This window comes from Simochromis diagramma, unplaced genomic scaffold (genome assembly GCF_900408965.1).
Source record: "Simochromis diagramma unplaced genomic scaffold, fSimDia1.1 OVJJ01000216.1, whole genome shotgun sequence".
NCBI classification, from domain to species: domain Eukaryota; kingdom Metazoa; phylum Chordata; class Actinopteri; order Cichliformes; family Cichlidae; genus Simochromis; species Simochromis diagramma.
Genome location: NW_024386883.1, coordinates 15,808,060 through 15,823,810, shown reverse-complemented (window position 1 = coordinate 15,823,810; position 15,751 = coordinate 15,808,060). Strand labels below are relative to the sequence as shown.

The window sequence follows — 15,751 nt, the reverse complement described above, 5'->3', positions numbered from 1 at the left end:
GCACATGATCAGTAGTGGACTCTCCACCGTTTGGTCTTAGAACTGAAGAAACTTCTTGGATGAGAGAAATGTCTTCAAGAAACTTTAAAAATCCAGTTGCTTTTCTTTCCAAACTCCTTAGATTTTTGAATAGACCGATACAATTTGGGTCAAATTAGGCAAGTTCTTGTTCTTCCCCTCTCTAGAAGCCTCGTGTGACTGATCTAGAGCCTTAGCTCCTACACTGTCCCTACACCCACAGCCAGTCGTGAGGGGGAGTACCAGCACTCCCCTAGCCTTGTTCGGGTCTCTTCCTGCTATAAAGCGAGCTCATTGGAGAATGTCGGCTCATTGGATATTTTTCTATAATGATGCAAGGTCTCCAGCTTACAATTGTTGTGAACTGGCACACTAACTAAAACTTAATCGAATGTTCTTCTGCCTGCCAATATCTGTCTCATCCAAAGTCACTTTCCTCCTGGTGGTAGACTGCAGTGGGAGTCTTGCACCCACCTGCATGAACAGGTTGAATTTCTGGTCCTTCTTCTGCCTCGTCTTGATGAGCTCCAGTGCAGACGGCTGGTTACTGCAGAAGGTTGCCACTGCTCTCTTTAACTTTTGCTCTTCCTCCCCACTGAACTGGATGCGAGTGCACAGAGAAAGCATAAAATGCTTAAATATTACCAGCTTACGTGCTAAGAGTGCATGATGTACTTGATGATTTCTACTGAAACAACTCTGAAAAATATTTAAAAAAAAACAACAACACAGAGAACCTGCAGCCATGCCAGCAGAAGTTATCTACTTACACATTGATGCTTTTAGATATAAATAAAGAAGCAAAGCCTGCCAGATAATTCAGGCAAAGAACTTGCACTCATTTCCTCTACCTTATGACACCTCCACCATCACAGCATCCACCCGTAAGTCCGCTCGGACATTAACTGACCATTTCTAGATATCTACACATAACATATTAGAGGGGAGTGATGAGGTAGACACTAAACTAGCAGCGTTCTTCTGCCTCAACCACTGGTACTGGAACACGTACCTTTATCATGTTAGCAGGATAATATTTCACTATCAAGACTAAACACAAAGGCTGAGGCTGATAGGAATGTTTTAGGTTTGCTGGTATTTATTTACTAAACCCAAATTGTTGCCCAAATTTTGATTTTGACCTGATGGCGATGCTGTGGGAAAAGACACATGGACCTCAAAAGTCTTTAAGATAATGTAATGTGGGGATTGTGAAGACCTCTTTACCATTTATCTAGTCTGGGCAGAAGCCTTGAAGCCAGCCTTACCCATCCCAGGAGATCATCTCCGATCTGACCGATCACAGACGTCTCGTTCCTCTTCCTGATTGCAGTCATTTGTTCTGTTATAGAAACTGGAGCACAGCGAGAAGATTTTATTTTATTTTTTTAAACATCCAAAAATACTCACCAGCTAGCTCAGTTTGGTGATGACTCACATATTTCTCAATCATTAATTGATTAGCAACATAACATTTACAAAATTAAAGTTTTTACCCCATTTCCAAAAAAAGTTGGAACGCTGCATAAAAAGTAAATAAAAACACAATGCAGCGATTTGCAAATCTCATAAACTCATCTTTTATTCACACTAGAACACAGAGAACATATAAAATCTTAAAACTGAGACTTTTTAGTATTTTATAAAAAATAATTTTTAAAAAAAGCTCATTTTGAATTTGATGGCAGCAACACAAACCAGGGACAGGGGCAACAAACGGCTCGAAAAGTAAGTAAGTAGTGAAAAGAAGTTTCAGTTCCTCAGTGCAAACTCACCAAAGGCCAAACAAAAAGTCCAGCAGCAGGTCTCCTCAGCTGTTAAAAGAAGAGGGGATGCGACGCGGCAGTAAACACGGCCCTGTCCTGACTTTTTTGAGACTTATTGCTACCATCAAATAAAAACGAGCTAATATTTTTCATAAAGTAGTCAAACGTCTCAAAATGAAGAAACAAAATCTGTAATTGTTCCATTCAGTTTTTATTTTTTGGGATTGGGATTGAAATTTAAAACCACGCCCTCTTGTTATAGCTCCCACTCTGGACCATCTCCTCTCCCTGTGACTGTTTTCCTGAATCAGTTCATGTTAAGGGCTTAAAAGGGAAAATGCTTTGCTGTGAACACTAATGATGTGTCATGACTATGTCAGCACACCTGTTTAACCTACAAGGGACCATGGACAGTCATTTACTATGACGCCAGCTTTATATTTGTGTGTGTCACTGTGAAATTTCCGAGTTTTTTTTTTACATGATCTGGCCCATTGGCAGCGTGACAAGGACAAAGTGTGTGCTGTAAGTGTTTTTATAACATTATAAACTTTTACTTTATTGTAACATCCAGTCACTTCCAGTCACTTCCCTGTAATGATTTTTCATTGGACCATGAAATGACCAAAATCCAAAAATCAATCAATTAAAATATATGAAAATCTGCCGTGGATGAAGGAAACAGTATGTGTCTCATTAACACAATTACAGCCACGCCCCTACTCAGTCATGTGTGAAATGTGTTACCGTGCAGCTAATTGATTGTTACCATGAAGATGAAGGATTTCCTCCAGGTTGATAAAGATGTGTTTTATGTCTTCTGGTGGAAGGATGCCGTCCCTGTTCAGCCTCTGGCAGAAAACACAGTCCAGCACCTTCAGCATCCTCAAGTGTGCACGCTCAGTGTAGAACAGCTCTAAAGAGCGAACGGACAAACGCATGCATGTGGATAAAATTAGCACAGATTTCATTTTTTTTTAAATCATTTTGGAAAAATGTGTAATATTGGCGATTTACCATTGATGACTTCCTGCCGGTTGATCTCTTGTTGCGTTAAGCTCATCAGGACGCCTCGAGGGACCAGTCCCTGCCAGATCAGAGGATCTTCTTCACACTCAGCCTCTCCGCCTTGGTCATCTTCACTCTGGATGTCACCCGGTACCTCCATCCTAAAGAGACAGAGAGAGACTGGCTATCATAAAGATAAATGTGGCATTGGAAAGGGAAACAGTTACTGCATTTAAATTTTTATTTAACACAAACTATTTAAAAAGTATCAGTATCATTAGGATATTTTGACAAAATTCCCAACCCACCTTTCTGATAGATGGTTTGTCCCGTGACAACCATGACCATAAAGTGAAAACGAACAAGACCCCAATATGTTGATTCATAGGTTAAATTTTTAAAAAATAATAACAACTCTTTGGTTATTTATATCCAATATATGCAAAAAACTCTTTGAAAATGGATACAACTTTTATTTGGTTGCGGCAGAGGGTCGCCCTCCCTGAGCCTGGTTCTGTCGGAGGTTTCTTCCTGTTAAAAGGGAGTTTTTCCTTCCCACTGTCGCCAAAGTGCTTGCTCATATGGGGTCATATGATTGTTGGATTTTTCTCTGTATGTATAATTGTAGGGTCTACCTTACAATATAAAGCATCTTGAGGCGACTGATGTTGTGATTTGGCGCTGTATAAATAAAATTGAATTGAATTTGGTTTTCTTTCTTTGCTTTCAAATTGTACATTAGTATGCTGTTACTTCCTTTAAATCCAGAAATTTCCTTTACAGTGGCACACAGCCCAAAAATGTTTTTAAAAACAGACTTAAAGCTGAATCCCCAACTTCAACTACCTGAAGGCCTCCTGATCTTCATCCCGCTGCTCCACCGTGGAGGGGCTGAAGTCAAACTGAGTGCCGGTTGGACCGGAGACGCCGTCGTGGTTGTCAGCAGACTGCACACTGTCGCCTGGTCTGGGCTGCATGCAGAACGGAGAGACATCTGTAGAATAAAAGAGAGAAGAGGAGTAAAATACATGAGACAATTAAGACTCGAATGGAGCTTTAATTTGAACAAATTCAACAGTATTCTGCAGGGATATTTAGTAGATGTTACTGAAACTAGAGATAGTGTCTGAGTGACTCTGTGTTCATCCCACATGTAATGGAAGATTGAGGCAATTAAATAAAAGAAAATTATCAAAATTTACTAACGAACAAAAACTGGAATATCTTACTGGATTCTGACTCATGTCCGCCTGCCTCTGAGACCTGAGTGGTGGGGGAGCTGTGTGTAGGGAGGGTGGTGGCAGGCAATAATTGGGTATCTGATCCATCGCGGATCCGTCCAGGACTTGTGGTGGACTGGTCTGATGGTTCAGAGATGCCAAGAGGCGACTGAGGAAGCTTTGGCGGACGCTGCTTGATCTGGTCCACAGCTTTCACGACTGTGCAGAAACCCATGAGCATGAAGTATCACACACTAAATCGATAACGTTATTGTATGTACACCCTCAATTATACACAGATGCAACTCTTTATGCAATAAGCCACCAAATACCTCATGGTTAAAATATATATTTCTTCTTCTCACCTGGGGTGGGGTCCACTCTGCTCGGACGCCGAGGGGGGCGGATGTTGGGAAACTGATGGAAATAGTTATAAGTTACACATTGGAGTAAATGATTCTCAGTTCTGAAGTTCACTTAAATGTCAGTCACATGTCACCTGTGTGGAAAAACTACTGTTGCCTGTCCCAGCACAGCCTTGAAGGGAGGTTCTCATACATTCAGTGGCCAGAATACACAGGGAAGCAAGCTGAACATACTGGGAGTAACCCAGATGAGAGGTGTTTCCATGCTAAACGCACTGGAAAGGCTAATTAGCACAGACAGGAGGAGTAAGTGGCTCCTAGCTTTCTCTTTGTCTCTGTGCTGCATGTGCTTAAGGTCTCACACCCTGACGTTGCCTTTGTTTATTTGACTCTGCTCTTAGTTGTGGAAGATCAATAAACTGCACTACAGTAAACTCAAAAAACGATCTACTTCAGAGGACGTTCGAGTGTTTTTTAACTTTTAATTGAATCTAAAACGCTGAATCCAAAAGTGACCAGCCAGACAAAGTTTATTATTATTGTTTATTATATTGTTTATTATTTTCACCTTCCTCTCACCCACTTCTCAGACTTCATATTTTTCTCATGAAAAAACAAAACAAAACATGTTTATCTAGGAACTATTTTTTTAAAGACAACAAAGTAAATCTCAAAAAAGGTTTTTAAGGCTAATAAAGAACATCGATGATAATTGATAAGTCAGTGACTTCCCATAGATCCATCCATCCATTGAACCATGCACTTAACTACTTACTCATTAGTGGAATTGTATAATGATTGCATTATTCTGTATAGGTTACTGTGTGTGTGTGTGTATGTGTGTGTGTGTGTGTGTGTATGTGTGTGTGTGTGCGCGCACCTTAATCCTGGGGAGGAAAGTGATGCGAATACGTTTGTGTTCGAGGCCTCGATGCTCCTTCACTTTCACTCCGAGGTGCTTCATGTAGGTGAGAATCACATACTGCATTGTTTGCCTGCAATAAGAGACACACAATGTGTAGCAGTGTAACACAGAACACGTGCTGCTGATTTTCTCATCTATGCAGCAGCTCTTAATGATCACAGTATTAATAACAGACGGACGTTCTTTCAGACAGACCATCTCTTACAAAGAAAGAAATATCCATCATATTATTGCAATAAACAAAAGAAATACCGGTGGACCAGTGGATCTATAGTATCAATTTTAAACTCCTACGTTGCCTCGTTCACAAGCTTATGTGTCTACGCCACCTGTTTGCATGTCTGCAGGGCGGACGACAGTATCTCGTCAGTCTTTTACAGCTGAGCAGTAAAAACACACGTCTTTTTCTCCCAACACTGATGACTGGAAAACCATTTACCAGTCATCAGTGTTGGGGGAAGGGGGGGGCCTACATAAAACAACAAACAACGGTTTTATAGTGTGTTGCAATGTAAAGCTGTGGTGTGATGGGTGCAGTACAAGATGTCACCACTGGGGGCAAGAGATTCCGCATTTGGGTCTCTTGCATGGTGTATCAGAGCTTTATGACTGTCTTATTCTTTCCCATGTGCAAGATTTATTTTCCCCACCCACCCTTTATTTTTTAAGAACGTCCAACAAGATCATTCAGGGGAAGTTAATGAATGATGTTGAGCCGATGGAGACGTGGCATCAGAGGCATCAGTACAACTTTCATTTTCGAGCAATGAAATTTGCCCTGGTGTCAAAATATTTGTGAGTAAAGCACCTCTATGATTAATTTTATCTTACATGTGACAGACTTATTTATTTGTTCAAAGATATAAAACTGTGCTCACACAGACTTTGTTTGAGATATTCTGTCTTAACATTTAGTCACAGATGGGACAATGATTTATAAATATCATAACAGAACAGAAACTATAAAACTTCCCCAAAATCATTCACACTGAGTATCCTGTGTGAATGATTTGTCAGCTGCCTGATGAAATAAAATATAAAACTCCCTCCTCTTACCACTTCTCCTCTTCTGAGCTCTGTGATGTCAACCTGCAAAATCACACACACACAATCACATGATGCACGTCTGTGTGGGTGGTTTTTTTTGTTTGTTTTTTAAAAAAAAATACAATCAGAAAGGAGCATAGGGGTTAAAAATACACATCTAGGTGTCTTTGTGGCTCAGAGACTTACAGGATATCCTCTATCTTGAAGAGGATGTGTTCAGCACAGGAGCATTCTTTCTCCAAGGCCTGCTGGTCTCTTCCTGGCTCAGAGTCCAACTTACAGAGCTCGTCTTCGGCCAGCGTCAGACCCATGCTGCGCTTCTGTCTGCACACCGAGCGCATGTACATAGAGAAATATTACTTTACACAGACATGTATCAGATATCTGCCAGGAAAATATTCAGGTTAAACATTTATTATAAGAATAAATTTAACAGCTGAGTGACAGCTACCTGAAGTCTTCCAGGTTCTTGTGCAGGTCTGGTAACAGCGCGTCCTGTAACGTCTGAATGTACTGTTTACACAGGCTGTCTGGGATCAAGTCCAGCCTTCGCTTCTCTGTCACACACACACACACACACACACACACACACACACACACACAGAGAGAAAATATTCAAACCCAAAGCATCCAATTCACAAATTAAATGGAAAAAAAAAAAACATTTATAATTTATTAAAGGAATCAGGTTTAAACCCTAATATGACTAGTCGCGTATGTGATACACATGTTCTTTGTTTCTGCTGTCGTAGAGCCTGTTTTCAGCCACTGCAATCGATGATATCAGAACGGTAGCCAATACTGTCAAATACCCCAAGTTATTAGAATTGATTTATTTTCTCTGAAGCTTTCAAACATATTTCATTTACGAGTGGGAGTGTGAGATTGAGACACAGATTGGTGCGATGTCAGTAGTGATGAGGATGTTGTACCAGTTTCTTGTTGTGAAGAGTGAGCTGAGCGGTCGATCTACATTCCTACCCTCACCTACAGCCACAAACTGTGGGGACAGTGAATAAATGAGCTATTTCAGGTGGGTTGGGCATCTGCATCCTGGATGCCTCCTAGGTAAGGTTATCTGGCCCAAGACACGCTGGAAAGATTACATGTCTCAGCTGTCATGGGAACACCTCTGTACCACTCTGACAAAGCTGGAGGAAGTGGATGGGGAAAAGCCAGTCTGGACGTCTCTGCTTAGACTGCTACCCCTGCGACTAACACCCAGATACAACGAATATCTTACACAGTACATAAGAAATAACAGTAATAAATTGCATGATATTTATCCATATTTACCAGTCAATCATGCTCATGCTCAGTTTACCTTTTTCATTTCTCAAGGTTTCATGAATTTGCATGAAATTGGAGTTTCTTAATCTCTCTCACTCACACACAAACACTTTCCTGAAAATAATAATAATAATTTTGTGGTCTTAGTTTTTGTGTATAATAAACTCTTTGTTAAACTGCTTCAAGCATCAGTTTGCTTATTAGGCCCCAAGCAGCAGAGGTGGACAGTGTAATTCATTAAGCTTGTTGTCTTCTGACTACATCTTCTACCTCCAAACTCCGACACAAAAAAAAGCAGAGTTCAGATTTTAACTTTTCAAAGCGACATGCACAGTATGTGTGAAGTAAAATCTTTGTTTTACAAGAAAAATGTTCGCCCCCACCACCACCTAAACACCCTCCGCCCGCACAAACACATCCTCCAGCCACACACACCCATATTTTGTTACCAAACTCCATTGAGGTTTATTTCACACCTCAATCAATTAGTAAACAAATAAGCAAATACAAGTAAACTGCAATAAATTACAGGTAGTAATAAAATAATCTCCAAACTCTTTTACGCTGTCTCCACACTTAAACGGGTATTTTTGAAAACGCAGCTGTTTCTATGCGTTCGGACCTTTCGTCCACACGTAAACGACGTTTCGAATCACCGAAAACTGAGATTTTTTTTTTTTAAAAACGCCATTTTTTGCGTTTCCGTGTGGACGAGGAATACAGAGTTTATAACGCAACGTCAAAGGTATGCGTCTTTTTTCACGTCACGCTGTGCGCCACGTTATTGTTTACGTGAGATGAATTGCAGAATGGCAGATAGAGACAAAATACTGTTAATCTGACTATCTTCAGGTTTTCCACGCTTACATACACACGCAGTTACTGTCCCTCCATTTAGAAAGGCAGAGGCGTCACGGTGTGATTATTTTATGTGTAGTTAGTTTCCTGTGTAATAATATTCAACATTGCTATCAATACATTTCTCAAAAAAATGCCTCTCTGTGCAAAAAAAACATAAACAACTGTGGGATACTGTTTGCGCGTGGTTTGAACTGGGGAAACAAATCGTGGCAGGATCAGCCTGATATTATTTGGATCCCACTGTAACTTTACTGTATAAAGGGCTAACATCTCCAAAATGTCAGGAGTAGTTAGTCATTACAAGAAGTGTTTGTGAACTAAAAATCAAGAATGTGGGATACTGTTTGTCCGTGTTTGTCCAGCGCATGCTCCCGACGCAATGGAAACTAATTCTGTTACAGACACCTACCTCGGCACTTGTGCAGGTGAAGCCAAAGGGAAGACATGCTTCACCATATTTTCTAGTCTTTGGCTTAGAATGAAGTTGGTTTGGAAACATAATTGGCGATGCTTCAGCTCCTGCTTTGCGTTTGTGTGAGAGCCTCGTCAAAAACCTGTCAATTATGCTAGCAGTGTCCAAGCCTTCTTTTTTTTTTTTTTCTTTTCATACCACGCTCCCCCCCCTGCAATGGGGCCCCACACTTTGGGAGCCTCTGTTTTAGAGGATTCCTCTAATGCCTTACCTAGCTCAGCCGAAACGGTCTCTGGCACCGGCACTTTAAGATTCTAGATAAGACAACAGAAGGAGAGTTAAGAATCCCATCAACACAGGAACACTATTTTATTTTATTTTTTAAAAACAAAAACAGGAAAATTGTCACAAAGAACAGACACTGACTGAGAAAGAATCTAATAGACCAACTTACTGCAGTTCGATCCATGAATAGCGTGTGTAATTCAATAAAGAAGCGTCGACTTTCTTTGGAGTTGGTTTGCTTGTACATATCAGCGTAGAGGTAACACAGCTAACCATAGGGGGAAAATACAGTTAGTCCTTTCTATTAGGTTCTATTAGTCCATGTTTGCATAGCTTCTTATTTCATGAATTGCATTACTTATTCAAACCATGAACAAAATACAACATCGTGAGAAAACTGTCTCTTTAGGTCAACAGCGGTGTTCCACAGGGCTCAATCCTTGGCCCACTTTCATTTATGACAAAGTAGAACTTGGCAACCCTTTTTTAGGTCCCTGAGTTTTATATTCATACATGATACTGAGACTGCTTTACACACTAAATTATGCTCACATTGAACTCGTATAATCAAAGAAATGGTTCATCTTATATTACATCAGTCTGCAAGATTTTCCTTCTTGCCAATAGTTTCACAGCTTAATAGTTAACACATTTCTGCAAGGTTTATTACTTTTCTATAATGTCTGTGTAAGCTGCATTCACATGTTTTATGCTTTTAAGGCATAAAACAACAAAAGCATTCTTCTACCAAGTGTTGCCTCTTTATACTGCTAAATAGCCAGCTCCATTGTTGTCGATAAACTTTGAAAAACACATTAATGAGCCACACTGTTGGACTGTCTGACATGTTCCTTTGTTATGATGAAAAAGGCTCTTTGTAGTTTATTTTTAGTCAGTTCACTTTCCTGCTTCTGTAAAGACTCACGATAGGACTGAATGTGTATTTATCATACCAACAGTCCATGGTTACAGTTGTTTTTAAGATTTACATCTTCAGTAGGAGCGGCTGGGGTTGTGATCACCAATGTTTTGTCACAGATGCTAGGCCCATTTTATATATAGTTTATATATATAGAGTATGTGGTTGTGAATCATGAACGCAGTGTGAAAATAGAAAATGACTAAGAACAAGTCCACGGAAAGTTTGGTAAAATGAAGTTTAAATACAATTAAAATTCCTTGCTACTACTTTAGGAAACAGCATACGCATATGCTTGCTATATACTTATGTATGCTTTTAATTTTCAGCCTGCAGTGGCCTCATATTGGTATCAAACGATGATACCAATGGATTCAGACGATATTGGCAGCAAAGGCATTACCACACACTGATTTGTACTGTGTTTGTGGCTATACCAGAGGAGCAGGGTCAAACTGTGAGACCACATGGTGGAGGAAAACTGCGAGGTGTGCCGGCCGAGACTTCAGCGACTCAATACTCTGGAAACAGGTACACTCGCCATTGATCTGAGGAAAAGTATCCATTTATTAGATCGGATGATGATCATGTGACCCAAAAATCAGAGACATTTTGCCAGATACCTGTTCTTGTGAGGATTCAAAGTAGTCGTCTTCTGCTCCAATAATCTGAGGGTTTACGAGGTAAGGAGGGCTACCCGCACTGCACTGGGTATTGGGGTGCTGTGTGATATAATTGAGGTAAAATGCAGGGTCAAACAAAGAGGTTCACATGACAAAGGAATAATTTCTTCTTCATATGTAGGAACCCTAACCTTAAGTTTAACCCAAGAAATATTTTTAACACTTTCCCCTTGGACAACTTATAGGGGTAACCTTTGTCTCTCTTTTCTCAACTGACTGGTTTTTATTTCAGGCATGCTTCCAAAACCAAATGACTGGCTTTTCCTCCCTCCTGTTCTATGTCCTTACTGTTGCTCTTGACCTCTTGCCAGGAATCCATTTACCAGAGCATTTAGTTATCTATTGTTTTTTTATTTTTTTCCTGCTGATAAGGAGTTAGGGTTGAGACTTGTTTTTAAGCAATTAGTGATTCAATTTTTTCCTAATATTCTTTGATTCACTGTTTTGCCCTTAGCTCACCCTAAAATTCTATTTAACCTTCTTTCTGTTTTTCCCTTCCCCCATTTCTCTCTGAACCAACTTTACGTTGTAAAATTGAAAATAAAATGTGTTCAAGGATAATTATTTTTTTTTAAGTACTGCAAACGTCCTCCATTAAGTTACCCAAATTGCATGGCACTTTTGCAGTTTCGAGCCCAAAGAGCAAGCACATTAGCAACCCTCTCAGTTGAACTGACAAAGAGCATGCACATCTAGAACTTCAGCTGGTGGAGACAGAGATCAAAGTAGCGCTTCCTAGGGTAAATCCACTTCAGTAGAGTCATTTCACTGGGTCTCTGGAAGCAACAACCCCTGAGGCTGAAATAAAGCTCATGTAGAAATAACCTGCATTTGTGGTTGCCTCCTAAAGCAAGTCAGTCAAGTGTTAATAGGGCAAACTTAATAGCATTAAAAACATGACTATAGATGGGTGGAAAAGCAATTTGGTCACAATGAAGAGCTGTCCCTTGTGTATCAACCATATGCTGGGTGACTCCTTTAAATCAGTGGTTTAGATTTTGCTTCAAGTTTGGGCATGGCTGCTTTGATTGAAAGGTATGCTAACAAAGATGCTGGTAGCAGAAAGCTACTTTAGCAGAAAGCTACTTTAGCTAGCTTTCTGCTAGCACCTGCTAGCAATGAACTGAAACTCACAGCCATGTTTGTGCTCTTGGTGCCTTTTTTAACACATTATTGGAATCATCTAACATATAATATAATATAATATGTTAGATCCATCCATCCATTCGCTTCCGCTTATCCTTTTCAGGGTCGCGGGGGGCGCTGGAGCCTATCCTAGCTGTCATAGGGCGAGAGGTGGGGTACACCCTGGACAGGTCGCCAGTCTGTCGCAGGGCTAACACACAGGGACAGACATCCATTCACTCCTGCATTCACACCTATGGGCAATTTGGATTAACCAATTAACCCATCCCCACTAACTGCATGTCTTTGGATGGTGGGAGGAAGCCGGAGTACCCGGAGGGAACCCACGCAAACACGGGGAGAACATGGAAACTCCACACAGAAAGACCCGGGAATTGAATTGAACTCAGGACCTTCTTGCTGTGCGGCAACAGTGCTAACCACTATATTATATTTGGGCTTTCTCTGTGATGCAAAGCATCCAAGAAGTTTGTGCTTCAGTTACTATGAGTGTACCCTTTGTCTGTGCAACTTGCTAACCAAGCTTACAAGCACTCCAGACTTATCGTAAATATGGCCATTTGTGGTTGTAAATGACCATACACCTGCCAAGGTTCCAACATGGCAGCTGAGAAAAAAGGAGATGCGAGTCTCTGCATTATACTCCTACACTTTCTACTCATGCAGTTCGCTAACCAAACATGCAAGGCATTGCTAATAACACTGATAGAATATTGTGATGATGGAGAAATAATAACTTCTGGCTCTTCTGGCTAATTTATGGGAGGGGCTTAAAAGCTAACGCTCACATTTCAAAATGGGGATTCCAAAATGAGTGGGTGGGGTCTATTTTTTATGTACATTCTCTGGGTTTGTGACAATAATGTGATACTAAGAGATAGTTTTAAGTAAGGGATTAAACCAACAAAGAAAGGTTTAACTCTGTGTCTGCCAATATCACTAATAGTTATTCAGCCATTACTAAAAGTGCTGAACCCACAGGTTGGTTGACCCTATTGTCATTGCTTGTCTAGTTTTATTCATGTGAAATTAAACATGTTTAATGTCAAATTTACACCAAATCAAATTTGCGTGTGCATCTTACTGTGTCAGCGGCATCCTCAGCCTCTGGCGATGTGCAGATGTTGAGGCCATCCTGCCGACTAATGTCTGGGCTCTGACAGGGAGTCCCTCTGTAGCCCACAGTGTCAAAGAGGGGGCGGCTGTGAACCTAATGCAGACACAGATGCATGCACATTAACACACACATGACACACAAAACACTTAAACCAAATTGATTGTTTAGTCTGGTGCTGAATACTGGGAAATTCCTGAGAGTGGAAAGCACTACTTAATTCCTATTTTTAGAAGCTGTGATAAAAAGACTGTTATTACAAAGCAGTCTGTGTAAGCAGCAAGGCTTTGTGATGTGTTTAACATTAGATGGTGGTTACTGCTACAATAGATTATTAACAAAAATCCTTGCTCAGCAGCAGCAGCTCAAAAACTCAGAGGTAAAAATGAAAAGTGTGACTTTAAATTATTATTTTTTTAAATCTATAAATGGTCAGAAAATACCTGAAGTGTTGATTTAACTTTACAGCCGAGAAAAGAGGGCTCTTATAATATATAAAATCTTAATGTTCAGTCAAGTTTATCAACTAACTTTTATCATATTTTATCAGCTTTAACATTTAAAGTAATGACAGAATAAAACTGAAAAAACTGTTCAAAAGCCGAACCGAGAACACCTCTGACATCTGTTTATCGACTCATACATGACCAGCCTACATCGTCATTACCAAATGGCACCATATTAAATGCTCTGATGTGTCGGTGTACTCACTGAGTTGTTATTGATCAGGGGGCCATTGTCACACGGTGTGGGTGAGGTCTGTTCCTTCGGAGGAGACCCACCGTCTCCATCCTCATTCTCACCATTCCAGGAAGCCGTGGCTGCTTCCTGAAATTCACACAAACATATACATACATGTATATATATTCCTTTATTGGATCATGACACCACCTTTTGTTTTTTGTTTTGTTTAATTTTGCCTCTCCACACCACCTCAGGAGATTTAAAAAAAAAAAATAAAAAAAAATCAAACAATCAAGACATGATTAAAGTACAAACATTCACTGATAAATTCGAGGGGTTTTGACAAATGTATTGCATTAACTGTTTAGAAATTACAGCCATTTTTATACACAGTCCCCCATTTTCAGAGGCTCAGAAGCAATTGGACAACTGATTGACAAGCAGTTTCATGTTCTTTTATTCAGTGACAAATTAAGCTGAACTTGCATTTTACAGCTGCTTGGTGGAAGATGCCGATGCAAGCAAAGGAGGCTGAAAACCCAAAATAAACCTATCAAAGAGACAGAAAACCTGCCAGATCAGCATTCTGGTACATTCTTAAAAAGAAGGAATGTACTGGCAGCAGCAACAGAAAAAAAAAAAAAAATCCCCTCACATCTAACCAAGTCCAGAACACTCTCGAGGAGGAGGCAGACATATCATTGTTAAAGTCTACAATCAAGAGATGGCTTCATGAGTGTAAACACGCAGGGCTTATAACAAAGTGCAATCCGCTGTTTATACTCAAGAACAGGAAGGCCAGATTAGACTTTTTCAGGGAACATTTCAAATAGCCTGCACAGATCTGGGGAAAAAATATTGGGACAAATGAAAGCAAGATAACCCAGAACGATGGGAAGAGAAGAGCATGGAGAAAGAGATCTAAAGTATATCACATTAACAGTGAAACACGGCGGAGGAGGCGTTATGGCATGGGCTCGTATGGCTGCCATTGAAACCAGACTGCTAGTGTTTCTTGATGATGTGACTTCTGACAGAAGCAGCAGGATGAATTCTGCTGTGTATGTGGCTGTACTCTCTGCTCAAATTCAGCCAAATGCTACAAAACTGATTGGACAGAACTTCACATTTTAAATGGATAATGAGCCAACGCAAACTGCTAATGCAATCCAAGAGTTTCTCAAGCAAAGAAAGGGATATTCTTCAAAGGCCAAGTTAGTCACATGCCCTCAACCCAACAGACCATGCAGAAAACTGAAGGCACAGAGACCCACAAACAAGCAGAAACTGAAGGTGGCTGCAATAAAGACCTACCAGAGTAGCACTGAGGAGGACACACAGCATTCATGTCCATGGGTTAAAGCTGGAAATTTGCACTTCAATCACATTTTGATCATTTGATTGAAAAGTCACTTTGGTGGTATACAAGGGCAAAACTGCAGGAAACATGTCATTGTCCACATACATATGTAACTGTATGCATGAATTCATTCAGACTGTTATCAGTTACAAATGATTAAGATCATACAGACTAAAGATCATCTAGTGACCCTGGACCTCCAACTAGTCACGGAATATCATGGTTGCAAAATTATTTTATAATTTTTCCAGAGTTTTTTAGATGTGGATGGATTTTACGACCACAACCTTCTGACAGTAGGATGATGGGAAGTTGATGCTTGGAAATCTTAAGTGCAATGGTTGGTTACACACTGGTCTTTTATAAGGAAAATTGAACCATTTCATTTGGTTTTATTAACCAGAAGTATGACTAAAATGAGATTACTTATATTTAAATTGAACTAGACACAAAATCTGACAGGGGAAAATGTGACTTAAACATAATAATTGGGCACATAATCCTGTTGAAGTTTGAGCATTGGAGTAAATAACTTCCAAATTGAAAGCCGAAAGTCCAGAGCTTCAACAATCCCTAAATCGTATGCACATTGCAGAAAAAGTTTGACTCGTTCGATGTTACACGGTGGACACACTGCTGACATCCTGC

General features: G+C 40.2%; 1 protein-coding gene across 1 annotated transcript in view; it reads right to left on the bottom strand.

Moving 5' to 3' along the window:
- Positions 1-15,751, bottom strand: part of LOC120733951 (rho guanine nucleotide exchange factor 12-like) — a 47,359-nt gene that overhangs the window by 10,942 nt on the left and 20,666 nt on the right. Inside the window, exons 7-23 of the mRNA XM_040032485.1 lie at positions 13,771-13,887; positions 13,030-13,155; positions 10,740-10,838; positions 10,554-10,664; positions 9,367-9,465; positions 9,184-9,226; positions 6,801-6,906; positions 6,536-6,673; positions 6,359-6,391; positions 5,258-5,372; positions 4,378-4,429; positions 4,022-4,231; positions 3,639-3,786; positions 2,802-2,953; positions 2,554-2,700; positions 1,287-1,372; positions 493-618 (exon numbers count right to left, since the gene is read on the bottom strand). Of these exons, the coding sequence (XP_039888419.1) occupies positions 493-618; positions 1,287-1,372; positions 2,554-2,700; positions 2,802-2,953; positions 3,639-3,786; positions 4,022-4,231; positions 4,378-4,429; positions 5,258-5,372; positions 6,359-6,391; positions 6,536-6,673; positions 6,801-6,906; positions 9,184-9,226; positions 9,367-9,465; positions 10,554-10,664; positions 10,740-10,838; positions 13,030-13,155; positions 13,771-13,887 (1,908 nt within the window). The remainder of the gene's footprint in view (positions 1-492; positions 619-1,286; positions 1,373-2,553; positions 2,701-2,801; positions 2,954-3,638; positions 3,787-4,021; positions 4,232-4,377; positions 4,430-5,257; positions 5,373-6,358; positions 6,392-6,535; positions 6,674-6,800; positions 6,907-9,183; positions 9,227-9,366; positions 9,466-10,553; positions 10,665-10,739; positions 10,839-13,029; positions 13,156-13,770; positions 13,888-15,751) is intronic.